This window comes from Rutidosis leptorrhynchoides, unplaced genomic scaffold, assembly GCF_046630445.1.
Source record: "Rutidosis leptorrhynchoides isolate AG116_Rl617_1_P2 unplaced genomic scaffold, CSIRO_AGI_Rlap_v1 contig457, whole genome shotgun sequence".
Classification (NCBI taxonomy): Eukaryota; Viridiplantae; Streptophyta; class Magnoliopsida; order Asterales; family Asteraceae; genus Rutidosis; species Rutidosis leptorrhynchoides.
The window spans coordinates 12,725-40,265 of NW_027266690.1; the positions used below are offsets into that span (position 1 = coordinate 12,725).

Consider the following 27,541-nt stretch of genomic DNA (forward strand, 5'->3'; position numbering starts at 1 on the left):
TTTTGAAATGCTTGAAAGGTCAACATAATTTGATATTTATCAAGGTGCAGCACCGACTAGAAGCAGCTGATGTGGACTTCTGCTCAATCACAATTGATGGGAGTTTAGATGACAGTATCTTACAGCAGCGGTTTCATATTGTTTCTAGAGAGAGGGAGGAGCTGCAGCAAATGGAGGTTGAGCTTAAAGCTCAATTAATTGCAAGAGCTGAGCTTATGGAAATGCAGAGTTCATTTAATGTGCAACTTAAAGATCATGCAAATGCTTCCGCTAAACTACAGGTATGGAGTTATGCTTAAGTTATACATGTGGTTGTTCTCTTATCAATTTTTCTCATTTTGGGATGAGCAACTATATGAAAGAGTCAAGGTCTTCTTATCTGTGATTAGAACATAGATCCGTTGATGCTGCATTTTTCCCTAGCGTTTGGTTTAGGGGATCAGTTTCCCTAAATAGACTCCATTCTGTTTTTCCTTTGGGTTTATTGATCGTATTACAAATTTGCATTGCATTCCTGTGAAACACGATGTTCTACTTTTGAACTAAATGTCCTGTGCTTGATTTTGCAGGAGAAACTTCAGGAAAGAGAGCAAACTGTGAATGAGTTGGAAAGGAAAATGGAAGAAAAGGATAGAGAGCTCCATGCAATCAAGTTGGCTAATGAAGCGGTATCCATTTCAATTGTATTTTATGGTTTTTGTTCTTGATGTGAACTCGCGAAACTGTGTCTTATTTTGTATTTACTTTTGTAGGCCTGGGCTAAGGAAGATCTTCTCAGGGAACAAGACAAGGAGTTGGCAACTTTTAGGTATCGTTTTTAAAATGCCCTACATTATTTATCTTCCTACACGAGTGGCATATTTTTTTCTCTGTCTTGGGGCAAATCCTTCATTATGTGTTTTGTTTGCGTGTTTGCAGGAGAGAACGCGATCATTCTGAAGTTGAAAGAGCCCAGAATATGAAACAAATTCAAGACCTTCAAGCACACATACAAGAAAAAGAGCAGCAGCTCATGGAGTTACAGGAACAGGTGTGCATTTCCTAATTTACTATCGAAATAACAGTTCTCTTGATTTAATTTGTAAAAGTTAATAGTAAAGCGTGTCAGTATGAAACTTAGGCTATACCATGATGGCGTGCTTCCTTCATTTTTCAATGTGCTCTATGTAGTTTCGAAGGTATAGAACTGACTTGGCTAAAAAAAGAACATTGATTTCAGCATAGGGTTGCTCATGAAACCATTCAATACAAGGATGAGCAGTTGAGGGAGGCCCAAGCTTGGATTTCTCGTGTTCAAGAGATGGATGCCTTGCAATCTACAACCAATCACACATTGGAAGCTGAACTAAGGGAATGCACAGAGCAGTACAATCAGCTCTGGCTGGGTTGCCAAAGACACATTGCAAGTCGAAGGAAATGGACGGAACACAATGGTTCATGGTGGTCTTATGGCCGGAGCAGACCAAACCGACCGGAAAACCAGCCTCAGCCTTTGTCGTCACCGGAGCAGACCAAACCGACCGCCAAGGCATGGAGCACTGGTAATTATTTTTTCTGTCGAAAATAAATTAAGTACTTTTGCTGTTCCAGAAGCTTTTCTAATTCATAAACATGTTTAGGTGATCAACTTGCCATTGAAAAGGAGACTGGCCGTTGACTTGGAATGAGAACAAACATGTATCCATCTGGTTCTTTACTTGGGACCCATAAAGACTCTAGCATCAAAGGCCTTCCGGTAGAGGAGTTGATTGAGAAGGCCGATAGGTTCGCCGGAGTTTTTCCAGGTGTGTAATATGGCTGGTGTGTAATAAAAATCAGATTTTGAAAAAATTTATTATTTGTTAGTTAATCAAAGTATTATTTTAATTAGTTGATTGATTAATGGCAGATTGAGAATGAATATGGGAACGTGGATTCCGCATATGGATCAGGTGCCAAAAGCTATATAAACCGGTCGGCAAGTATGGCTACGTCTTTGGATACAGGCGTCCCTTGGGTTATATGTCAGCAAGCTGATGCTCCTGATCCCATTGTGAGTTTTTCCTTTTTAGTTTAATAGTTATAATTATTAGTTAATTTCTGTTTATATATTATTATTATTATTATTATTATTATTATTATTATTATTTTTGTAACATTGTAATTCTAAAACTGCAATATGACGGTATATGATGGTGCCTTTAGCTATAAGACAGAATCCTCTCTTTCTCGGTATGCTATATATAGTAATTCCCATTGTTATAAATCATGTATATATATGTTTCAGCTTCTTGGGACACCGACAGAATCTGATCTTGGCGTTGTTAAAAGCGAGGATGCTAAGAGATACGTACGTCAACTCAATCCACACCCTTGTCAACCTTTAGCCAGACTTTTCCCACATGTTCATCCCATGGCTATGGACCTTGTCAATAAAATGTTGACATTTGATCCAACGAAAAGAATAACTGGTAAGTAAGATGGAGGGAGTTCAACTGTAAAACCCAGTTTCTGAATTCAATAACATCCATGTCACTCATTTTAAGCTTATTGTCTGTAATGCGGTTGAACAAGCATTAGCTCATCCTTATATATAGAATAGAATTTATTCTTTTGCAGTTTAACAACAACAAGCATTATAGGTTTTTTCTTTTCTTATAATTTTAGGTTTGCACCTTTCATTCGTACTTTTATGTGACAAATTTAAATTTTCTTTTCTTTACTTAAATTCAATTCATGATATTTTGCGTGCATAATTATTATTGGACCATGTGTACAAAACTGGACTTTTAACAACATAAGGAGTCGCGGGAACTTGGAATGCATCATACACACTTACAACTCGGAATGCACTAAACAAAACTACAACTCGGAATGCTGCAAACAAAACTGCAACTCAGGATCTCAGAATGTACTCAGAAATGATTTCTTTAAAAAAAAGGGATTGGGCCTACTCTAATGAAGCCAAAAAAACAAAAAAATTAAAAATACACCATAATACCACCGTCTCCTTTTATTTTTTCTTTGACTTTTCTAACACATTTTCTCATCATCTCTCTCATCTCTCTTTTCCATCCTACTCTCGACCTCTCCTCTGTCTAGCCAAATCTCCCATCTCTCCTCTGTTTTGTTGGCTGACTTATGGCCGTTCGATTCGGATTTGGGGATGGTGGCGATCGGCTGTGTGCATGTGATTGTCCGCCAATTCTGATTTTCCAATTGTACTTCCTTTGCTTTGTAGCATGACTCATGGCCGTTCGATTAAAATTTGGGGATGGTGGTGCTGCACTTTGTATAGTGATTCCGTACGGTTTGCTGTGTGGCTTACTGTTTGACCCATGTGTGGCTTGCTATTTAACACACAAGCTCTATCTGTGGCTGCCTTACCGCCCAAGTACGATTACACGTCGCCGCCCACTCCTTGACCCATGTGTGGGTTACTGTTTAACACCCACGCTCTGTCTGTGGTTGATGAAGGCCAAGGAAGTCAGGCGAGTGGCTCGTGTGAAGAGACAACATTCTATCAGGAGTGGTTGAGATAAAGCCATCGATGCTTTTCAACAACTTTGAGTTGATGATTGAGTTGCGGACGTCTCTGTCTGTGGTTGCCCTTACCGCCCAAGGTACTCCTCAATCTTTCACTATATTTCCAATTATATATTTCCATCTCCTCATTTTGCTCTTTCACTTTTTCTCTCAAAAATTACAGAGACAAAATTTCCTCATAGTTCGACATTCTCAGCTGATTTTCGGTTAATCAGTTATGGTTTCTTTCTCCTCTTTGTTTTACTTTCAATTGTTTTACTTTCAATTTATGAATGATGTTTGTTGGCCTGGCTAATTTCATGTCTTCTTTTCCTCTTCCAGTTTCTTCCTCGAGAATTTTGGATGCGAGTACGACCTCCCCTTTTTCTTATTCTTTCCTTATTCAAGTTACTATTTTTTCCCTGTTTTGTTGGATGGAATTTATGGATTTCATTCAGTGGAGGATTACTTTGCATTTTGGGTGCTTGCTGTAATTCATGAATCATTTTGTAGATATTGTTTGCTGTCTGTATTGTACTGGTTTTTTAACTTTTGCCTGTAACTGTCAATCATATGCCGCCTTTCGATCGTTTTGGAGTGAAAAGCTTGACGCTTTCTATTGAAGTCGATCTTAATTTGGTTGTTTTGAAGCTGAAGTTGGTTTAATTAGCAGTTTTTGCTCACTTTACTAAACTGAATCATCAGTCATACCAGCACCAAACAATATTCGTTTTCTTTCTCCTTCAATAATCTACGAATTCCCAGAGTAAATATTTTGTTTTTCTCAACTTAGATGACCGTAATTTTATTTGATAATTGCATTCTGCTTTCTGTCTCACATGTTATAGATTATTTGTTGATAGTGGTCATAGACTCATAGTTACTGATTGGTGTATAATTTCCTTTTTCAGCTTCACTCTACCATTTGGTTCACACTGCTGCCTTGCTTGCTGCTCCTATCACCAAAAACCCCACCATTGTGAGTCTCTTTTTTATTGCTTTACGAGTCGTAAGTTATTTGGATTTTGTTAAAGGACTGCTGAAAATTTATTACTAGGCAAGAATGTTCTCAATAGGAGAATTTAAAACTTGTTAATATTTGTTGCAAGTCGAGGAACAAACTTTATTTTTTACGCATTAGATACAGAATGACAGCTTCTTTGCTTTTTGTTTCGATTCGAACTTTTGATTGTTTCGAAGTGAAGGACGAGAGTGTAAGAGAAGATAGTGTAAGAGAAGATACCCTAATGACCTTAGGTTCTCGGCAACGAGCGGTTTTTGTCAGGTTTCTAGGTTTTGGATGCCTATTTGCCTCGAGTTAATTGTCTGAAACCCATTTCCTCTCTGTTTATACACATTTCCAGAGTGTAATGTACTATGCAATGCTCATTAGTCATTCTCCAATCAAAAATATAAAATCTTTTTGTTCAAATTTTGTTTAGGTTTTGCTTTTGTCACTGAATTGAAAATTCCCCTTAGGTCAGGTTCCTGAGATGAGATATTGCTCTCATTGGTCATCTCTATTTGGCACTCAGCTCATTTAAACAAATCATTTTTTGTTGCTTGAAAAAAATGTCTGCTTCAGAAAAATAGAATCTACAATCTGACATATATATATATGTATATATTCATCTTTCAATGAGGAAATGTGTAGAGTCGTTGTCAAATTTTGTTTTTTTTGTTACATATATTGGATTCTCACCATAATCTGCTCCATTGATATTATTCTTTTAACAATACATGAAGCTCTTACTTTTAATCTTTGTACCAGAAAAATAGAATAGACTTTATTCTTTTGCAGTTTAACAGCAACAGCAACAGCTTTTGCTTTTTAATTTTTATTTCTGAAGGTTACTCATCTTTATTATTGCTTTCATCATTACACTTTTTTTTTTTTATTGCTTGGTTTTTTCTGGTGAGTAAAAATTGCATCTTTTTGTTGATTAATGCTAACTAAAAACAATGATAATACCTGACATTAGCAGGTCCAAGTAGATATCACTTTGTTCTTGCATTAAAACGTAAGGCATAATGACATGTTATATTTTCGTCTCGCTTAATTAACATTCATGATTTCATTTTGTTTACTTTTCTTCACTGTTATGTACATGATTGGCTGCCTTTCACTTTGTTCTTGCATTACAAAAAGTATGGCATAATGACATGTTGATAGGCAAGTTTGATATTCAGTTGTTTAGAAAAAAGTTCCTTTTCCAATCACTGATGTTCTTTTGCTTGAAAAAATTGTATGTTTCAAAGAAATAGCATCGGGTCGTGATATTCCATAAACAGAGCATGTGCTAGAATCTGCAATCTGATATATATATATATATATATTCACCTTTCAATGAGGAAATGTGTAGAGTCATTGTCAAATTTTGTTTTTTTTGGTTACATATATTGGATTCTCACCATAGAAAGGGATTCTGCTCCATTGAAATTGTTCTTTTAACAATACATGATGCTCTTACTTTTACTCTTTGTACGAGAAAAATAGAATAGACTTTATTCTTTTGCACAACAGCAACAGTTTTTGCTTTTTAATTTTTATTTCTGAAGGTTACTCATCTTTATTATTGCTTTCATCATTACACTGTTCTTTTTTATTTTATTGCTTGCTTTTTTCTAGTGAGTAAAAATTGCATCTTTTGTTGATTAATGGTAACTAAAAACAATTATAATACCTGACATTAGCAGCTCCAAGTAGATATCACTTAGTTCTTGCATTACAAAAAGTATGGCATAATGACATGTTGATAGGCAAGTTTGATATTCTATTGTTTAAAAAAAAATCCTTTTCCAGTTACTGATAGCCAAGTGCCAAGTTTGATATTTTTTGGCTTGAAAAAAATGTCCGTTTCAGAAAAATAGCATCAGCTCTTGATATCCATAGACAGAGCTTAGGAGATCGATCCTAGAAATCATCGGAATGGTGTTTTTCCCCTTACATTAGAACTTTCAAACAGCAGTCATTAACTTTACTAATCTTAATCATTAAGTTTATTAATTAAATTTCTATCTTAGGAGATCGATCCAAATTTGGTTGCTTTTACACCTTAATTAGGAGAATGTACCCTAGAACAAAGTTGCAGGTCATATAAACAGTTTTATATTTTTTGGTTTTGGATAAAAGTAAATGCAGTTCAGGTTTGGTTGTAAAATAAAATTGTAAAAGACGTCTCAATTAAGGATATAATGCTGCTTCTTCAATGAGAGAAAATAATTCAGTCGAAGCTTCATAAAGTAGTAAAAACAAGAACCTATAAATTCAGAAAAGTCATACTTAATTAACCAACATAGAAAGTGAAATCATAGGAGCTGATTTGTCAAGAGGCTTTCTCTGTTGGTGCTATATTGTTTGCTGATTAGATTACATGCATCAGAAGTTTAAGATTCAAGTTGGAGGAGGTGCATATTCTTCATTCACCAACTGTTCGAGCCAGATTCATAGAGCCACATAAGTAGAAATAAAATGAAACCTAAAACAAAAAGTACTGTACCAGTTTTATCCGCTTGAGGTGCATCATCATCTTCATATTCATACCTCTGTCACAAATTAGAAACTAATGTTAAAGTATATGTGCATTCATACTTTCAGTGTAAAGTTAAAAAATAAATATAATATGTATGAAAACTCTTCATGTGCATTGATGACAGATGCAGATCCAACAAATACCTGATCAGCACGAACTTGATACGAACTTTCATATATCTTGGTTGGACCTAGATTTGGAGTATTAATATGATCACATAAATATGGAGTAGTATCAGGTTATTAATGAATTTGCAGCTGATAGACAAATTCCGTATTCTGTTGTTTGAAAAAATATTCTTTTCCAATTGCTGGCAGTCAAGTTCCAAGTTTGGCCCTTTTTTAGTTATTGATGAATTGGTTCCTGCAATTTTTTTTATTGTACATCTTGAGGCACCTACATTTTCCAGCAAAACTTTCATTCATGCAACAAGTATGGCATTATGAGATGCTGATACCAAGTTTAGTTTTTTGTTGTTTGAAAAAAATGTTTGTTTCCAAGTACTGATAGTCAAATTTAAAGTTTGGTATTCTGATTTTTAGTTTCAAATTTGGTATTCTGAATTTTTTTAGAGATGTATTTTCCAGTTACTCATAGCCAAGTTCCAAGTTTGGTACGTGGCACTTTTAAAAAAAAGTCATTTCCAAGTAACAAAGAGTCAATATTACACATGTAAGACTTTATATTATATTTGTTTTTGTTAAAAATACAATGCTTCTTATCTTTTACTTCTATTATTGCAGTTAAACGTTGAGCTCATTATCTTCGCACTTCGGCTACAAATGTAAGCTATTCTCCACAACTTAGATCCAATTATATGATAATAATTTTTTTTACAGCTAATTCTCCAACATTGTCGACACTTTACAGGAAACCATATTTCTCTGTGCTATATTTATTTCTTTTTAACCACTGCTTTAGTTTTTTATGCTACAAGTGTATCTATGACTTGTGTTGGCCACAATTTCAGTACTTGTGACTTATTAGCTAGATAGCATAACTTTATCCCATTAAAAAATCATGCTTAGATACTGTATCTATGACTTGTGTTGGCCACAAATTTCTGTGCTTTGCGCAGTATTTTTGTGGATATAGTTATGTAGGAAATACAGTAATTGTTGGCTTTTTCCAGGGAAGTTGCTAAAGTACCTATTGTTGAGGAGCATGAGTTCACTCCAATTTCCAAACTTGTCACAAATCTCCAGCAGAAGATAAGGGTCAGGATCATACATGCATGGGATTCAAAATATGCTAGTATGAAAGACTTCCTTAGCCTAGATATGATTCTGGCTGATGAGATGGTGATCACTAATTTATTGTTTTCTTTCGTTAATGTTTATGTCGTCATTCACATATTTAATGTGTGGATCCATGATAGGGACAATGCATTCAGGCAACATGCTCGAGAGCACTTGCATACCGATTTCGGCCATTTATAAATGACAACATAGGGAAGGTTGTTCAGTTGTCTGACTTCATTGTCCAACCTAACTTGAAAAGCTACCAGTATGCAGCGTGTCACTCCTCTATCCAGATTGGGCAAAACACAATTCTGAGAAAATATGACAGAGATGATGTTCATATCCCCATGCGACCTTATAGTTTCATTGCCCTCGATCAGATTCACGCTCGCAACAACAGCACTGTCCGCACATCAGGTTTTACCGCACCTATAGTTTACTCGATGATTGAAAATTATTTCTCCAATTAATTCATTCAATTTTTTCAGATATCATAGCGCAAGTTGTCAAGATAACCTCTCCTCTTCAAGATACATTTAGTGGAAAGCTGGTGCCAAAGATTCTCCTCACTTTACGTTGCTCATCGTGAGTTGTCTTTGCTTAGGTAATTCTTTATGCAATTTACAGAAATTTATACATGATGGCATTCTCTCTGTTATTTTGTAGATTTACTGAGATGGATCTTGCCTTATGGCCGCCTTTCGACGAGTTATTCCCTATTTCAAGTGTGGTTGAAGATGCAAAGCAGGAGCCCATCATAGTTGCATTTACCGGCGTTATGGTTAAAGATTTCAATGGTATACTCTAATTATATAATATCTTTACTTTGGGTTCTGTTTTAACTTCATTTGAGGTTGAAGTATTTTTCTGTACATATAGATTCTCCTCGACTGAACACAACATCGGGATCTACCTTTGCCATTAACAAAAACATCGTTGTTGTTGATGAATACAAAGATAGGTAATGTGTGCATATATATTTTCTCCTGTTTCACACAACACTTGCTTATTAAAAAGTATTTTTTTCATAGATTTATGAGGGTTGATATAGAGACATACGATCAGGGTGCTATGGAGGACAATGTGCAAATAGAAGAAAAGACCGTGACTGAGCTACTTTCACTTGATCCTAAAAGAGACCTGGTAAGTATTGTGAACAAGTTAAAATCTCCTTTTGAATACAACATAAAATTCAAGTCGTTTTCCATGGCATTGGATGGCCATCTAAATATTTTGTTTTTACTCTTTTACAGAGACTAAGGTTCAGCTGTAGAGCAAGGGTCGTTGGTATAGACACCGAGAGAGGATGGTGGTACAAGAGTTGTGCAAATCCAAGATGCAAAAAAGGCCTTACATATTCTTACGGCGTGTATTCCTGTCGTAGTCATGGAGAGACAAAATCACCTGTTATCAGGTAATTCTAGATTAACTATATAATTTTTGTCGACTCTTTGCTTTCTAGATATCAATTATTTTAAAATTCAGTGATGATTAAAATTGATAATTATGCATGACAGGTACAACCTATCACTTAAGGTCACAGATGGAGTTAACGTGACAACATTTGTCATGTTCGATGATATTGCTGCAGCTGTGCTGAAAATTCCTGCTGCACGCATAGATAGACCAGGTGATAGGAAGATGTTGCCAGAATTTGTTAAAGATGCCTTGCTGAACATGGAAAAAACTTTCAATGTCACCTTGAATAGTCCATCAAATTTCAGTGCCCCGTTATCCTTCATCATAAAGAGGATACTGGATGTGGAGGAACTTCATCTTCTAGAAGAAGGATCACAGAGCGTGTCTTATACTGCTGCCACATCTTCTGTTGATGATCAAAAGATGTCTACCGGGGATATTCAGGTTCACCAAAAGCCTTTTCTTGCTCCCCAAACACCGGGAAGGTAAACTTTCGATTTATAATTTAGGATTACTTATGAAAGAATTAATTATTATTGGATTGTTATTGCAGCTCATGTTCTGCAAGCTTTGAACAAAAAGCAGATGATTTGACGCCACAATCGAAGCAAGTTGTATTGGTTGACCAGGGAGACGATGCCACAGAAAAAACTGCAAATTTGATTCATCGCTCAAGGTTAATAAAATGTATATTAGTTATTTTAAATCTAAAATTTTAGATTCTGATTTGGAGTCAATATACACAGGACCAAGAGACAGATTGAGTTTCAAGAAGAGGAGGATGATGAGGAAAATTGCAAGGAGAAGATGCAGAAGGTGGATTCTCAGTCCAAATTAAGTGTTGATCAGCCCATATATAATCCAAATATAAAGATTAAGATAGAAAAGTTGGAGCATGGAAAAGAGAAGTTGAACTTGGAGAAAAGTGGGTCGGTCGATCAACAGCTAAAGAACAATGAGAGGAAAATAACGACTGCTTCGGGCAGGACCGTTAGAACTCCTCCTAAGCATATATAAAGTCTTATAAGGTACATTCTAATTTACTGATTGATGGGTAAGCATGATTAAAGTTAAATAAAATTTAACATGATCTCTTCTTTTTTTCTTGCAGTAAGCAGCCTTTTGTGGGATGACTGCATTTTGTTTGACAATGGTGGGCTTCAGTAATTCTATATGTTTACTATATTAATGCAATTATAATATCGCACTCTTGGAGGCACCGCTTCATTTTGGAATTTTCAGCATCGACAGTCTTTCAGGTGCACATTTTGTAAATTTCAGTATCCAGTCTTTCAAGCTGCATTTTTTACCTGATGCTAAGCTTACTGACTTTAGTGTTGCTACGATGGTCATGAATTTTCTGCACTTTCTGCATTTTTTATCAGGCTGCTGCTATGTCTTTATTTTCTGCATTTTTTTATCAAGTTGCTGCTATGTCTTTATTTTCTGCATTTTTTAAAAGGCTGCTGCTATGTCTTTATTTTCTGTATTTTTTTATTTGCTATGTCTTTATTTTCTGTATTTTTTAATCAGGTTGGAGATCAAGGATGGAGATTCTTAAGTTTTTGGTCATGAAGTTGGTTGTTGAGATGTTGAGCGATCTCAACTGAAGTAATATAGGAAAAATTGCATCCGGATTGGTCAATTTATCAACAACTTTTACCGTGCCATTTAAAACAATTGTGATATTTGTACCACCTACATTGTCCTGTATTATAACTTATCTACATTGTGGCAGATGTCCCGTTATTTAATATCAAGCTTAAATGTTTATTTCGTTTAAAGGGCTCTCTTCTTGGATTTATTAGTTTATGCTAATTATTTTTCACTTGGAAACACACATTCTGTTGGGATTTTATGATTATTACTTGGTGCATTGTAAAGCACGTCTATGATGTTGCAAGTCGAATTTTATAGTTTTATCAAGCACATCATGATATCCCATCTTTCCTACGTTCAATGTCATAAATTGTGTGAGAGAAGTACAATGCCTTATACAATCTCTTTTTTATTCATCGTTCTGTTATTAGCTGGTAAAGGGAGAGCTTGAAATAATGATTTTACTTGAATATTTTGCAAGGCATATGATAATCGTCTGCTGTAAGAAATGTTCCCTTAAGAGTTGAATTCTCTAGCTTTCTAGGTGCTACACGGTGGCATTACTTGAAGACGGGAAATATGCTCGTGTGGCTCCATTCGGTGGCTTTGCATTCATTAGTGCTTGGGCAAGCTTTTTTTTCTAAAGATTGCAGTGAGAATTGGATTGTTGTAGCCATGTGAAAATTTCTTGCATCTTCTAGACTATGATCCATAGATGATGAAATATTTTCTCCTCCCATCTGTTTAATCTGTTTCATAAGTACTTTTCTAATATGTCATTGAGACTCCTAATTGAAGTGGTAGAATTAATAAATAGTTTATTTTTGCAATCTTATGAAATGAAATTTCTTTATTTCAGTTTGAAGAAAATTATCCCGAGTTGTAGCATTGTTTAGAGCATCCCAAGAAGCATTGTTTACAGAATACCAAGTAGTAGTAGTAGTAGTAGAACATCAATTTATTTGCACCCCACCTTCATTTGGAGATTCAAATAAGGACTTATCAGGTAACTATCTAAATTATATATATATACACACACATCTACGAATTAATTCTGATTACTATTATGTATTTCAGGTATGAAGATTACGTTTCCGTTGGAATGAAGTTCACGAATCTTCCCTGCTGATATATATTGAGAATTCTGCTTTACAGCGTCCGCTCTCACAGAGAAATACTGATGGATCAATTGCAAGTGGAGATTTTAAAATAGACGTGACTCAGGTAGACCATCAGTTCGTTTGCAGTCCATCTTCATTTGGAAATTCAAAGAGTTGGGGCCAATGATAGTGATCAGGTCAACAATATATTTTGGGTAGATCTTTCGTTGTATTTCAGTACTTACTGATATTCGCGATTTTTTTACTGTTTTTTAAAGTGTTGAAGGTATCTATTGGAATTGCAAGTTCTATGCTATTTAGTCTTCATCCAAAAACACTACAAAATATTAAGTTGCAGCAGCAATGAGAAGACGCCTTCGATCTGCATTTTATGATTATGTTTTGACTGATTTATACATGTTCTACAATTTATAATTTAATATTCTATTTTGTTACGATATTGTTACAGACTTTTTCATAAGAATTATGTGTTGCTATTTTACTTTCGATGGCTCTCCAAGATCCTTTCGATGATAATATTGTGTTCAACAAATATCTATATAATCCGAACAATTGCATAAATGGCGTGGTACCAAAACAAACGACTCCATCTATGGAAAATTCACTGATTACATAAACAAGCTCGCAACTGCTATTTTGCTTTCAGTGGCTTTCCAAAATCCTTTTAATGACAATATTGTGTTCAACAGATATCTATATGATCCGAATGATTGCATAAATGACGTCATACCAAAACAAACGACTCCATCTATGGAAGATTCACTTATTACATAAACAAGCTCGCGACTTTGTCGCGAGCCTTACCCTAGTATATATATATATACACGATAAATTAACTAGATAATAAATTCTCCAATATTTGATCATCTACGAGAACATCACGCAAAACCAATTTATGAAGATGGGGAAACCAATTCATGACTTTTGAAGTCTTTCGTTTATTAGTTCAGCACTATCATCTCGTCCTAAATTCAAACTTCGTATACGAAGGCCAAAAGCGATTAATTCATACCTTGGAAACGAGACAAGTTCGAGCTGCATCTCTAACACGGAGACGGTGCAATATCTTATGAATGATATCTTCCGGCAATCGGGAAATCAAATCCTCCTGCTCTTTTCTGATCTGTCGGAAAAACAGCCGTAAGAAAAGGTTTTTTAAGGGTTTGGTATGTATTTAGGGATAACAAAGTACGTGTTTGATTTGTGGGCGTTAATATTGTAAAAGTAATTCTTAATTTTATAGGGTTTACTGAGATACTTGGAAAACAATGACTCTGCACCTATTTATTCATAAGGTTTACTTGAGTCGAAAGAAAACAGTCGACCGCTATTTAATTTAATAATTAAAGTAAAATTAAACCGTAAATTGAAAAGTCGGGGGCCAATTTAGGCACATACTATTTCCGTCTCAAAATAAATACAAATTTTTATATATAATTTATTTTGAGACGGAAGAAATATTATTTATTCCCAAATTATTAAAGTCAAAGGAGAGGCCCACTTAAATTGGCATATATGTAATCCATAAAAAAAAAAAAAAAATTGGCATATATGTCTGGGTCCATTATATATATATTTTTAAAAGTCATTATATTCTCTTCTCTCCAACTATTTTTTATTTTATTTTATTTATATGTTCTGTAATGAATGATCAGTCAACAATTACTTGTAGAAAAAGGAGGGATAATTGTATTTTTATATTGAAAGCTAAGAAGTTAGGCATCTGGTGAAGTATTTCTCTCAAGCTTTTATCATGTTCACTTAAATTTTAACAAAGTGATGTCTATTCTAAAACTTTTTTGACGTGTTATCAAAATTCTATTAACTCGACCCAATCACACCCACGTGTCATAAAATCACCCCATAAATTCGTCCCTTTCTTGAGCCTCTTACACTTATATATTGACTTTCTTTTCAACTTTAAGATTATCTAAAATTAAAATCGACTCACCCAAAGCTTGGTTTCAAATCAGGCTCCATTTCAAATAAACAGTTTTGTGTCCAATTTTTAGATGGTTCATCTGCCCACAAACCCAAATTCATTCCAACCTACAAATATCCTAACTCGAATAATTAATACTCTCCATTGTAGAGTATTTGCTGAACATTTTTATCTATTGTACATGTTTATTTCAGTAAGACATTCATGCTAATAAAACTAAATTGAACTATTTGATAGTTAAATAGTTAAATACGATCATTCAATGGGTCATAAAAATACACACGTAATAAGGTTTAAATAAAAAAATAATTTTACGTTTTATACGTAAAGAATCTTACTTCGAGTATTTATATAAATTCTTATAAAGTTAATGTGTGTGCATATATATATATATATATGTATATATATACGGTCAAACAATAAATTATTATATGTGTTAAACTATTATTAAGTTAAATTCATCATAAATATCTTTAGATGAAAATAGGAGATTTCGGTAAAAATACATAATTTAGGGATTATGAGTAAACCCTAATAAAATAAATAGAAAAATATAAAAACCAATATTTAGGAATTCATCCTTACTACCTATATTTGCCGCCTTCTCTGGGCGATACAATCAAAATATTGCTATCTCAATGAAATATTCATGATTAAGTCATAAACGGTAAAATGAAAAATTCAAATAATTTTACTCGTACAATCACAACATTAAATTGACGATTTACTAGATAGGTATATACAAATCAAAATTTTATAAATTATTGTGTTTGGTATTCAGAATTCAGGGTCTGTAAAAAAAAATCAATCAAATATATCCTTGCCTAGTTTTTAACACTCTGTATATCTTTTAAAACATAAAAATTACAGCTTTTTAGAGGTTTTAAATTGAATGGTTTGTTTATGTCTATTTTTTTTTAACAGTAGCGATGGAGACTGTTGATTTTTTTTTTCTTTTTTGAGTTTCTACTCAAATTTGGTATCTCTGTCAATCTGTCTCTTCGGCTTTCTGCCTGTTCAGTAGGTCAATTTTGTGAAAATTTCCCAATAAACATAAATTTTCTTCCTTTTTCCATGCATAGTGTTAGATGACACGACCCGCAACACAATATTTTAGGAAAAGAATAAAAGTCACCTTAGATGAAAAAATTTAAAAATCCAGATTCATATACATTCAGACTTATAAGTCATAATCATTTTTTTGAAATTCATTGCATTGAGACCCACACTGTAATTTCAAATAAATTTAAATTAATTAACTTTTTGTTTTATAGAATGCCCTAAATAATTAGGGGTAGCTTACATTGTCAGTACTATTGATTTCATCATTTGGGTGTGTCTAATTTATTCATAATTTTTTCTGTCACCGCAGTCTATCAAATTACTCTTATCATTAGTGATACTATTGATTTCTCCATTTTGGCCCATATTTGAAACATCAAACGGACATATTTTTGTGGATTATTTGATCTGAATTATCATTTATGGTTTCAGGTGTCCTATCAGACTCCTACACAAGTTTCGAGCCATGCTCAGAAACACTTCAATCCGCAGATCGAGCAATGCTATCCTAAGGAAGAGACGCTCCAGCCTCTTTTATAGATATGATTTGGTTTGTTTAGCTTGCTTCTTTATATTTTGTCTTTGCATGTTAATTTCTATCATAGCCATATATTATCGATCAGACTCCAAATGGACAAAATAGAATCAGAGTTGAACTAAGGGTAATTTACCAATTTGTTTAGGGATTGTGAGACAAACAAGAGCTGTCAAGGAATGTCTGCATCGCTTTTGTAAAGCGTGCATTGACAAAGCGATACAATGTTGGAAGAGGGAGTGTCCAGTTTGCCGCACGAATTGTGCTAGTGGCCACTCTTCGCTAGAAGATCCGTGCAGGGACGCTACAGTTGCTGCTCTATTTGAAGATATTGACAAGTACGCGGAGGAGGCTGACTTTTGACGAAGAGGAAATGACTCGTATTAAGGAGCTTCAAGCTTCAATTGGCGCAACATTCAAAAGGCAATTTGAAGGACGGGTAATTGGGACTATGGATGAAGGGCTCATGGATCCATTTCAGGCAAGAAATCTACGTTTTCGTCAAACTACTTGCAACATTATGGGTTAATTAGTCTAGTAATGATAAGACTGATTGTTCTTGAACATGTGTTTGGATGCTTTCATATATAAGATTGTTTATAATTGTGTTTGAATCTGAAGTTTTTATTTTTATTGATCTGTTCAATTTGCTTAGACAATTTTTTTAATGGCACAACTTATCTTTGGTCACTATAAAAAGGAAATTTAGCAATTCCTGTAATAAGGAAGAAAACTTGAATAAATGACCAATCTGGAAAATGAAAAGAAAATGAGCGTGCCTTCATTCTTTTCTGCATTTATTTTTATGTGGTTTTGGACATTGCCTCGATGACTTTTGAACATTGGAATAAGTTGTGGAACTTAAACTTGCTTCCTAAGTTAAAGTTTCTTTGCTTGGAAATCATGTAAATGCATTAATGTGGCTACAAGAGACAAGCTCATCCGGCATGGAATTCAGATTCCGAGTCATTGTGAGGTATATGCTATGATTTAAACAAGTCTCTCATCCATATTTTGTGAGACTGTTCATGATGGGCTAAATCCTTTTGGCAAGGTTTAGAATTCAACATTTTATTCCGAGTGAGTGGCTTAATGACATCTTTTCAAAATCTATCGATACCTCATACTAAACTTTTTGTGGCAACAGTTTGGTGGATTTGGAACAATCGGAAGGATTGCGTTTTGCTTTCTATGCGTGGAATTTCGAATAATGTTGTGATTGGTTCCCGAAAGTGGCTACTAAGTTTTGCAGAATTAGGATATTAATTTTGATGCGAGCTTCGTTGCAGCGCTAGTAATGTCACAAACAGGGTAGCGATTATATCATAAATGTATCGTAACATTCACTAAACTACAAATCTGTCCTTTTAATAATGAAAACATTTCAAGAAGGGGGTTGGTTCGTGTTATTATTGTGAGATTTAATAAGCCGATTTGTTTCATAATCTTTTTACCAACCCTCGAACCAGGCCTCAACAGGCAGATATACCAAACACCATACCGATGAGGCGATTAGAGAGTCGGTTAATAAGCCGATTTGTTCGTCGTTGAAAGTAATGTTTAAAATATTTATTTTGTTGACACACCATTAATTATTTAAAGCTATCTAATAAATATAATCAACGCAGCCTAACAGGAATTTGCACGTTCTAATCATCGTGCCATGTTTGTGGCACTGCATCAATCATAATGTCCGGCCTCCAATTAATCCCTTTTATAAAGAAAACTTTGTCGATAACTTTTTCTCTTTAACACTAATATAATATGGATTTATAATCTATCCTATATGTGCGTGTAGGGACAAACAATAGACTCATATATGGAGTATTATATAGGGAAAACTACAACAACTACATGAAACTGGAAACTTTCTCTACATTAATGGTACTAATATTTATTACTGTAGTAGTTGCCATTGCCAAGATCTTTTATTCCCTCTGTCAAAACCTTAACATTGATTGGAGTACAAAATCAAAGAACGCCAATGAATCATTGCGTTTGCGTGTATGTCCCATTGTCTTAAATATGACAGTTCAAGTAGTCGTTAAGCTGATAGACTCGGTCTTGTGTTTCTGTCTTGTCTGAATTTACTTATACCACTGCATGTGGGACCTTGTTCCTCTCTCTCTTTTGCAATTGGCAGCCCCTCAGTGCTCAAAGCCATCTTTTATGGGAGCATATAGCCGCCTCCATTGACTTCCAATGAAGAGAAAAATGGAAACCCAACTTGGAGATGGGCCATTGCCTATGATTTGAGCTCCAATTTCCCTCTTTTATAGGAAAAGCTCCAATTTGTATGATTCAATGGAGATTATAGAAAAAAGGGCATTGCTTTTTTCCCCTTTTAAACTTTTATTAGGTGCTCAAACAATGAGCTTCAAGATCTTGAAATGGGTTGTTCTAGTTTTGAGTTTATTACAAGTGGCGATGTGTCAAGATTCAGGTGACTTTGACAACCCTGCTGTTCTTCCACTTATCACTCAGATTGTCAATGAGCGAATCTCCAATCTCACCACTTCGTTTCTAACTAAAGATGTAACCAGCAGAGCCAGCTTCTGTGTCATTGACTCGTGAGTTCACTTAACTTTGACCATTAAAGTTTTCAACTTTTTTTGGGTTTTGGTCTCTGGGCATTCATGATTTTGACATATAGTATAAGCTAAATTAACCCTTTGATTTGGGGAAATTCAGTCAAATCCCCCCTTTTTTATTGGCTCAGGGCACCAATGGCATTTTTTGCTTTGGGGATAAGATTAGTAGAAACAAATAAACAATTCAGTTTTGTGTTCTGTCTTTTTGTTGTCTGCAAATTCCGAATCGCTAACGGCTAAAAATAGAGGCTATGTTACAGTTTTTTGTTTGAGTATTTGATCTCAAATATGTGAAAGTTGGAGTTGAACTGGAAATGAATTGATTTGTTTCCAGGGAAGCTGATTGGAATGAAGCATTTAATTTTTCGTCCGATTTGGGCTTCATGTCATCGTGCATCAAACAGACGAAAGGTAGACTAAATACTCGATGTTTTTGCATAATCCATCCAAATAAAAAATTCGAGCAGAATCAGAATCGAATGCACTGAATTACTGCTAGAAGAAGTTATCTGATATAATTCTGTGTGTGACTTGATTTGGCAGGAGATATGACACAGCGTGTATGTACAGCAGCGGAGATGAAGTTATATTTGAACAGTTTCTTTGACCAATCAGGTGATGCCAATACGAAATTTAACAGGAATTGCAATTTGACCTCGTGGGTTTCCGGTTGTGAGCCAGGATGGGCTTGCAGTGTTGGTCCGAATCAGCAAGTTGACCTTCAGAACTCACGTGAAATCCCTGCTAGAACTACATCCTGTCAATCTTGCTGTGAGGGTTTCTTCTGTCCACAAGGTCTTACATGCATGATTCGTAAGTATATCTGTGAAATCATTCTACTGTTTTGGGTTTATTTAATGTTTTAGCTATTCTTTAATCTTACGTGGAGTTAATGTTCGCGAAGCTTGTCCATTGGGTTCGTATTGTCCACTAGCAGAATTAAACAAGACAACAGGCAACTGTGATCCGTAAGTCCAGACTCTTTTAAGTTTTTTCATTATGACTTGCATATTGTCTGCAGTTAAAATGTGTTTTTTAAGATGTTAATTCTTGGAATTTTGCAGATATGATTATCGGTTACCTTCAGGAAATACTACACATACTTGCGGAGGAGCAAATTTATGGGCTGATGTTGTCCGGAGTCGTGCACTTTTTTGTTCAGCTGGATCATATTGTCCCACCACAACAGAAAAACTCCCTTGCAGCAGTGGGTAATAATTCCTTCCCTCTATTTCGTTCTAACCAATTTTCTGAAATAATTATATAGTAGTATTTAGTTCCTCTTGATTCATGTTGCCGTAGCTATTTTCTAAAGCTGTCCATTTCTGGTTTACAATTTCAGACATTACTGTCGGATGGGTTCTACTGATGAGCAAAGTATGTGCATTTGCCAAAACTGTTTGTGTTTTTTATCTCTCTCATTTTCTAAGAATTCCTCTGCTGGTTCAGTTTTGGTGAACATAGACCTAGATGTTAAATGATCGTTTCTTACAGGATGCTTCAGGTTGAGCTCATGTAATGCAAACTCTGCAAATCAAAATATCCATGCATATGGGGTTTTGCTGATAGTAAGTCGAAAACTCCTTTATCTTAGCTTTATCCTAACGATAATCATTATTTTGCTCATCAAACAATAATATATGCCCATTTTAATGGATCAAACCAATTATTTTTTGTAGGCTGCTATGGCTACTCTGATGGTCATTATTTATAACTGCTCTGGTCATGTTCTGAACACTCGAGAAAGGAGACTGGCCAAATCCAGGGAAGCAGCAGCTAAAAGTGCAAGGGAAACGTCAAGAGCTCGTCAGAGATGGAAATCAGCCAAAGATGTTGCCAAGAAATCTGCAACTGGATTGCAAGCTCAGTTGTCAAGAACATTTTCTCGAAAAAAGCCAATCCACCATTCCGAGGAACTCAGCATTTTGAGTGGAGATAACTCTGGAGGCTTTGATGATTTGTACGCACCTCCCCGTACAAGTTCTTCTAGCACTATGCCCGAGTCATCATATGCACCTTCAAAGGAAAAGAAGAAGGAATCCAGTGACCGAAAGCAGATTATGCACGAAATCGAAGATGATTCCGTTGAGTACGAGGAGATGGATATTGAAAGTATAAAAAGTACAAAACCTAAGGGAAATGCTCCGAAAGGAAAGAACATGACTTCTCATAGTAAGATATTTAGATATGCATATTCTCAACTTGAGAAAGAGAAAGCTCAACAGAAAGAAAACAAGAACCTTACTTTCTCAGGAGTGGTTTCTATGGCTACTGATACCGGTATCAAGAAAAGGCCTCTAATCGAAATCTCATTCAAAGACGTGAGCCTAACTTTGAAAACAAAAAAGAAGCATCTATTGAGATGCATAACTGGAAAGATTAAGCCTGGCCGCATAACCGCAGTAATGGGTCCGTCGGGCGCTGGGAAAACTACATTTCTCAATGCTCTGGCAGGAAAGCCAATCGGATGTGAGATGACTGGTTCAATTCTTATAAATGGAAAGCCTGAATCTGTCCTTTCATACAAGAAAATTGTCGGCTTTGTTCCCCAAGACGATATTGTACATGGAAACTTGACAGTGGAAGAGAATCTCTGGTTCAGTGCACATTGCAGGTAAACCTTATTTCCAACACTACCCGCATTAGGATTCTATTTGACTTCTACTTCTACTCATCTGAATTTGTTTTGTTTTGTTTTTTTTTGGTATAATGAATCATTATTGAAGACTATCAGCTGACTTGGCAAGAGCCGATAAAGTGCTTGTTGTCGAAAGAGTGGTTGAGTTTCTTGGTTTGCAAGCAGTGCGTGATTCCTTGGTTGGAACAGTTGAGAAGCGAGGAGTTTCAGGTGGCCAGAGGAAGCGAGTAAATGTTGGTTTAGAAATGGTCATGGAACCTTCTCTTTTGTTCTTGGATGAACCTACTTCTGGTTTGGACAGTGCATCGTCTCAACTACTTCTTAGAGCCCTTAGACGTGAATCTCTTGAAGGTGTAAACATCTGTATGGTGGTTCATCAACCTAGGTAACTTTTGTTGTGATTTGCTCTTCCTAATACCCTTCAAGATTTTTAACTACTCTGCTTCTGACCAAAATTTTGTGGTTCAGCTACGCATTGTTCAGAATGTTTGATGATTTAATACTATTGGCAAAAGGTGGGCTTACAGTCTACCATGGTTCGGTGAAGAAAGTTGAAGAGTACTTTTCCGGCCTCGGGATCAGAGTCCCGGAACGTGTCAATCCTCCAGACCATTATATCGACATTTTGGAAGGTATAGTAGCACCTAGTCCAAGATCAGGTGTGAACTATGGTGAACTTCCTGTCAGATGGATGCTTCATAATGGGTACCCAGTCCCACCAGATATGCGTCAGACTGCTGCTGGTCTCTTAGGCAACGAAAATCAAGTTCTTCCTATTGGAACTGAAATATTGTCCGACAGGTCTTTCGTTGGAGAACTATGGCAAGATATTATGGATAACGTAGACTTGCACCGAGACAAGATTCGACACAACTTCTCCAAGACGAAAGATTTATCTAACCGGAAAACTCCTGGTGTACTTATGCAGTTCAAATATTACCTGGGAAGGTCAGTATTTGTATTTTATTCAATACAGAGTCCACTCCAGCTAACTAACTTCAACTTTGTTCTTGCAATTAACTTTGATTTTCGGTTCTAAATGATATATTTCAGGGTTGCTAAGCAGCGTCTTAGGGAAGCTAAACTTCAAGCAATAGATTACCTCATTTTGTTACTTGCTGGAGCATGCCTTGGCTCACTTTCTTCCGGAAGTGATCAATCTTTTGGGGCAAATGGCTATACATATACCATCATTGCAGTTTGTAAGTCCAAAAAGCCTATTACACATCCATGAAAGAATATATCCAAATTTATCTTTCTTTCTTCCCTTTTTTAATCGGAATTCTAAATTTTCAGCTCTACTATGCAAAATTGCGGCTTTGAGATCGTTTTCGTTAGACAAACTACAATATTGGAGGGAGAGTGCATCTGGGATGAGTAGTCTGGCATATTTTCTTGCCAAGGATACAGTTGACCATTTCAATACATTGACAAAGCCTCTAGTATATCTATCTATGTTTTATTTCTTCACGAACCCAAGATCTAGTTTCACCGATAATTACATCATCTTGCTCTGCCTTGTGTACTGTGTAACCGGTATTGCCTATGCATTGGCCATCTTCTTCCATTCAGGCTCGGCACAACTGGTGAGGAATACTAATTTGAGGTTGCTTTGTTATAAATGATTTAATTTCCCATAATTTCTTTATAACTGATAACAAATTTCTGATTTTTGCAGTGGTCAGTTTTGCTTCCTGTTGTTTTTACTCTGGTTGCTACACAACCAAGAAATAATGAGTTCATGAAAGTTGTTGTTACATTTTGCTACCCTCGCTGGGCTTTGGAAGCTTTTGTGATTTCTAACGCAGAGAGGTAACTGCGCTCTAGCTTGCTCTTCAAGTAATCTTCATTTTTTTTTTAATTTTCGAGTAGACAAGTAAATTCAATCAACTCAAACCTATTCTTTTGAAGAAAATTACTCAAAATCGACATAATTTGATTAAACCATTCTAAACTAAACTAATTCATTCAGCCGGTTTGGTTTCGGATTGCTAAATCAAAAATCTATTTTATTCAGTTATTATTATCTCTCTGCTGCAGGTACTATGGTGTTTGGCTAATTACACGATGTGGTTCGTTACTGAGAAGTGGGTATGATCTTCATCGTTGGGGACTTTGTATAGCAATCCTCATCATTATCGGCGTGGTACTTCGTGCTGTGGCATTTATAGGAATGTTGACCTTACAGAAAAAATAAATCATAGATCATTAGATATATGTAGACGTTAAATTAACTTAGACATTCTTTTGCGGATTTTCTCCCCCAAATCGTCCCTGAACGATCAACCAAGCACATTGCAGATCAACTAAAGGTCAGTGTTGACAGAAAAGAGAAGGGTTATTACAACAGTAAATAGTTTTTGTTTTCTTTTCCATTTTTGGACCAAGCATGCAGTAGTTTTGCTGGGATGTACTTTTGATCAACATGGTTAGATACCATTGACCAAACTGAAAAGATAGATTGGTCGTGATATAAGTCTTTTTGTCTGGTTCTTTTTTCTTCTGTCGGAACAAACATATCTGTATGTATGTACGACAAAGGTTTAGCTCCGAATCTGTATTGAAAAGACGATACAACAATCGAACTCCGCTAATTATCACTTGTTGCTTGGTTACCAAGAACCTGAGCCTCTATTGAAGTTTTGCTTGAGTGAAGGTATTTATATTATTACTTGGCACAAAGTCATGTTAGGAAAGAATTGCCAAATTTTGATGACATGTTGCAGCTGTGGCCAGTGTCCATCGCATCTGTGATGTCGAGGCTTCAAGTCTTCTCTGAGTTGTGCCATTTTTTGTCACAGCTGCGAAGTCAAAAATTCAATTTCTCAGGATATTTCTTGCAGGTGCGGCTAGTAACGTTATCAGCATCGCAGGTGCGACACACCTTTACTTTCCTGACCTCTTCCACAGCTGCGGCAACACTTCATTCCAGGTACAACGCCGTGTTCAGCTTCGTCCCTAAACTCTTCTGAGCATTGTTTAACCGCAATGCCGGATCAACTACATTAGTTTCATTTTATTGAATAGAAATCGGAGAGCAAAAGTCTGCAATTGATGTATTGCATGCTGTTGAATCTGAACCAGTTTGGGGGAAAGTTATGATTTCGCTGCATTTGTTGCATATAGGTTTATCTCCCTTTTGCCTAGGTGGAGGCACAAATTTTCTACAAATGTTTTTTTTTTTTTCTTTTTGAAATTTTCTAGAAATGTTTTTGGTTAACGCCATATGGATATATATATATATATATATATATATATATATTTGGTCAACTAATTTTTTGTTTTTCTTTATTGTCAAAATCAAATGGCAATTCTTTGTTCCAAACTTTTTAAGTCTTATGCCAATTATTCATTTTTCCCTTTTATTAATTTCATATACGTTTGGTCCATTTAGATCAGCTAATAAAAAATGAACATAAAAAAAGAAAATGAATTATATGTAAATAAGTGATAGAATTTCATAACTAAATATGAAAATAGTAAAAAATAAAAAATGGCAATAACTAACCTTGACTGAATAAAAAAGAAAAATTTAAGTTTTTATCATTACTGAATAAAAAATATTCTAATTGACTAAAATATTACTACTAATTTAGCCCCTACAGATACAAACTAAAATCCAACTCTAATTGTTTTCAGAACAAGCTAGCGCATATATATATACACACTCCAAAGTATCTTTAATTTCTAAGAAAACAAACTATAGTCATGCTCCATTTTAATTTATCCACTCTAATTATTATTTTTTTTTTTTTTGAAGAATATCCACTCTAATTATTAGCTACAATAAACATCTCGATTTAATCATTTAGAGTATAGCATATATAATATCGACATGTTTAGTATGGCTTATCACTTGCATTTGATCACATTTTTTTCTTCTTCTTGTTAGGGTTTATCCCGACTCGAACTATGGACTACTCAATTATTTAGGCAGACCCAGAATAGTCGTCGCTGCTGACGGTAGTGGAAATTTTAGGACGATAAGGGGGGCCGTCGCCAGAGCTCCGCTAAACAGCCTGAAGCCGTATTTCATTCACATTAGAAGAGGTGTTTGCCAAGATTATGTCACCATTAACAAGCCTCACATAGCTTTGGTCGGGGAAGGCAGTGATGTCACTAGCATTACCGGAAGTCGTAGCGTGACAGTACACGATATGGAAAATTCTACGACTGTTAGTAAGTATACAATTACATTAGTAGTAATAAATAAAATATTCACATATTTAATTTCAGGTTTGATTTCATTTAGACTTAGGGATAGTCAATCATGATTCAATTCTGTCAGTCGATTATTCCGAGATATTGAAGAAATTTTTTAAAGAGATGGACCAAGTGAATTGATCGAAATCGATTCAATTTTTGCTCGTTTAAATTGGTTCGAGCGATAGATTTATCTTTTTGAAGTAATCAAAATCGGTTGCTTTAAGTCAATAGATACATTTTTTAGGGTTAAGTTTAGATACTACTCCCTTATATATGCTACATTAATAAGAAAATGTGACTCTTTTTTTTTTTTTTTTTATTATTATTATTTTGTGCAGTAATCGAGGCTCCAAGATTCATGGCAATAAACCTGACGATAGAAAACAGTTCCCCTCAAGAAAATGGTCAAGCGGTTGCCCTAAGGATTAGTTCGGATCAATCCATGTTATACCGATGTGCTATTAGAGGTAACCAGGACACACTCTACGATTACGAAGGCCGTCAATTCTACAAACATTGTACGATCACTGGAACCGTCGACTTCCTTTTCGGATTCGCCGCCGCAGTCTTCCAAAGTTGCAACATCCTTTCCCGTAATGGTGCCACCACCGTAATTTCAGCACACGGCAGGAATTCTACACGTGACAAAACAGGCTTCGTCTTCCAATTCTGTAGGATTGCCAGGGAACGTGATCGTTTCGCGGGCCCCAAGCCGCCGCGAAACATGCATTATGCCGAACATTCCTAGGACGGCCATGGGGATGGTTTTCTCGGATCATGCAGTCATTTATCGGTAACAATGTAAATCCTCAAGGATGGGTTTCTTGGGATTCTTTCACTGAGGCACCTCCTAGGCTTGGCAGGCCATTTTTCGCGGAATATATGAATCGGGGGCCAGGAGCTGACGTTTCGCGACGAGTTAACTGGCCATACAAATATTACGTTTTGACTCATAAATCGGCACGACGTTTTTCAGTGGATAGATTTATTGACGGTAGTACTTGGTTGCCAGCCACACACATCCCATATGTGGGAGGAATATTACTATGATATACGATGTTTCTTCTTCTTCTTTTTATGAACTACTATGATATACATGACTCACCCACAATATATTCAATAAATTTTGTATGAGTTGTTTTAGCGTGATATATAGAAAAAAATGAAAATGAAAATGAAAATTTTTTTTCTTCAGAATGGAATGAAAAACAAATGCCGTTATCTTTTATCTGTTCTGGGAACCACACCAATTTTCCGTAAATTTAATTCAGTCCATCAATAAATTAGAATTACTTTTTAGATCCTACATTTTCGATTAACATCTTAATTGGTACATAAAATTCTACACTATCCATTTTAATCATTTTCACATTCGTAGACATAACTTTACGACAACTTATAATATATGATCGTTTTACATACTAAGCCCAATGTTGGATTACGATCCAACGCACTTCCCCTCACGAAAATGGTCAAGCTGTTGCTCTTAGGGTTAATTCGGACCAATCTGGATTCCACCGATGTGCTATTAGAGGCAATCAGGACACACTCTATGCTTTCGAAGGCTGTCAATTCTACAAATATTGTACAATCACTGGCACGGTCGACTTCATTTTCGGATATGCAGCCGCGATTTTCCAGAGTTGCGATATCCTAGTCCGCAATGCCCCTACTACCGTTGTAACGGCAAATGGTAGGAATAATACGATTGACAAAACGGGATTTGTTTTGCACCTACGCAACATTTCTAGGAATTCTGATTCAGGCAACGCAGCCGAAACATTCCTAGGACGGCCTTGGGGATTGTTCTCTAGAACCGCAGTAATCCAGTCGTTCATCAACAGTAATGTAAAGCCTCAAGGATGGATTCCTTGGGGAAGTGACCCCTTCGCGTCTACCGCTCCTCCGACAAAAGGTAAACCGTATTACAGGGAATATATGAACAATGGCCCATGATCTGATGTTTCACCACGAGTAAATTGGCCTGAATACCATCTTTTGAAGGATAAAGAAGCAAGAGCTTACACCGTTGAGAGATTCATTAATGGAACCACTTGGTTGCCAGCAACTGGCATTCCTTTTGTTAAAGGATTGAAAAAAACATAATGAGTTAGGAATGCCAGAATAAGTATGTGTTTAAAATTTATAGC

General features: G+C 35.6%; 3 protein-coding genes across 3 annotated transcripts; all 3 read left to right on the forward strand.

The window, feature by feature from the left end:
* The first annotated feature begins 1,675 nt into the window (after nt 1-1,675).
* On the forward strand, nt 1,676-23,382 carry LOC139883818 (ABC transporter G family member 24-like). Its single transcript, XM_071867939.1, has 33 exons — nt 1,676-1,774; nt 1,889-2,032; nt 2,267-2,450; nt 4,416-4,513; nt 4,710-4,789; nt 8,170-8,338; nt 8,416-8,695; nt 8,767-8,863; nt 8,945-9,075; nt 9,158-9,239; nt 9,310-9,421; nt 9,532-9,692; nt 9,796-10,182; nt 10,251-10,373; nt 10,444-10,687; nt 11,083-11,170; nt 11,231-11,277; nt 11,728-11,797; nt 16,105-16,294; nt 18,236-18,526; nt 18,882-18,958; nt 19,091-19,360; nt 19,452-19,515; nt 19,612-19,758; nt 19,890-19,924; nt 20,042-20,115; nt 20,227-21,161; nt 21,274-21,570; nt 21,654-22,133; nt 22,239-22,387; nt 22,482-22,771; nt 22,864-22,997; nt 23,226-23,382. The coding sequence occupies exons 1-33, from the start codon at nt 1,676-1,678 to the stop codon at nt 23,380-23,382; spliced, it is 6,186 nt and encodes a 2,061-aa protein (XP_071724040.1).
* A 556-nt stretch (nt 23,383-23,938) lies between these two features.
* Nucleotides 23,939-26,139, forward strand: LOC139883819 (probable pectinesterase 56). The gene is made up of 3 exons (XM_071867940.1): nt 23,939-24,117; nt 25,078-25,364; nt 25,730-26,139. Exons 1-3 carry the CDS (start codon nt 23,939-23,941, stop codon nt 26,137-26,139), a joined length of 876 nt encoding a protein of 291 aa, XP_071724041.1.
* Nucleotides 26,140-26,168: 29 nt separating this feature from the next.
* Nucleotides 26,169-27,347, forward strand: LOC139883820 (pectinesterase/pectinesterase inhibitor PPE8B-like). The gene is made up of 2 exons (XM_071867941.1): nt 26,169-26,385; nt 26,818-27,347. The coding sequence occupies exons 1-2, from the start codon at nt 26,169-26,171 to the stop codon at nt 27,345-27,347; spliced, it is 747 nt and encodes a 248-aa protein (XP_071724042.1).
* Nucleotides 27,348-27,541: the final 194 nt, after the last annotated feature.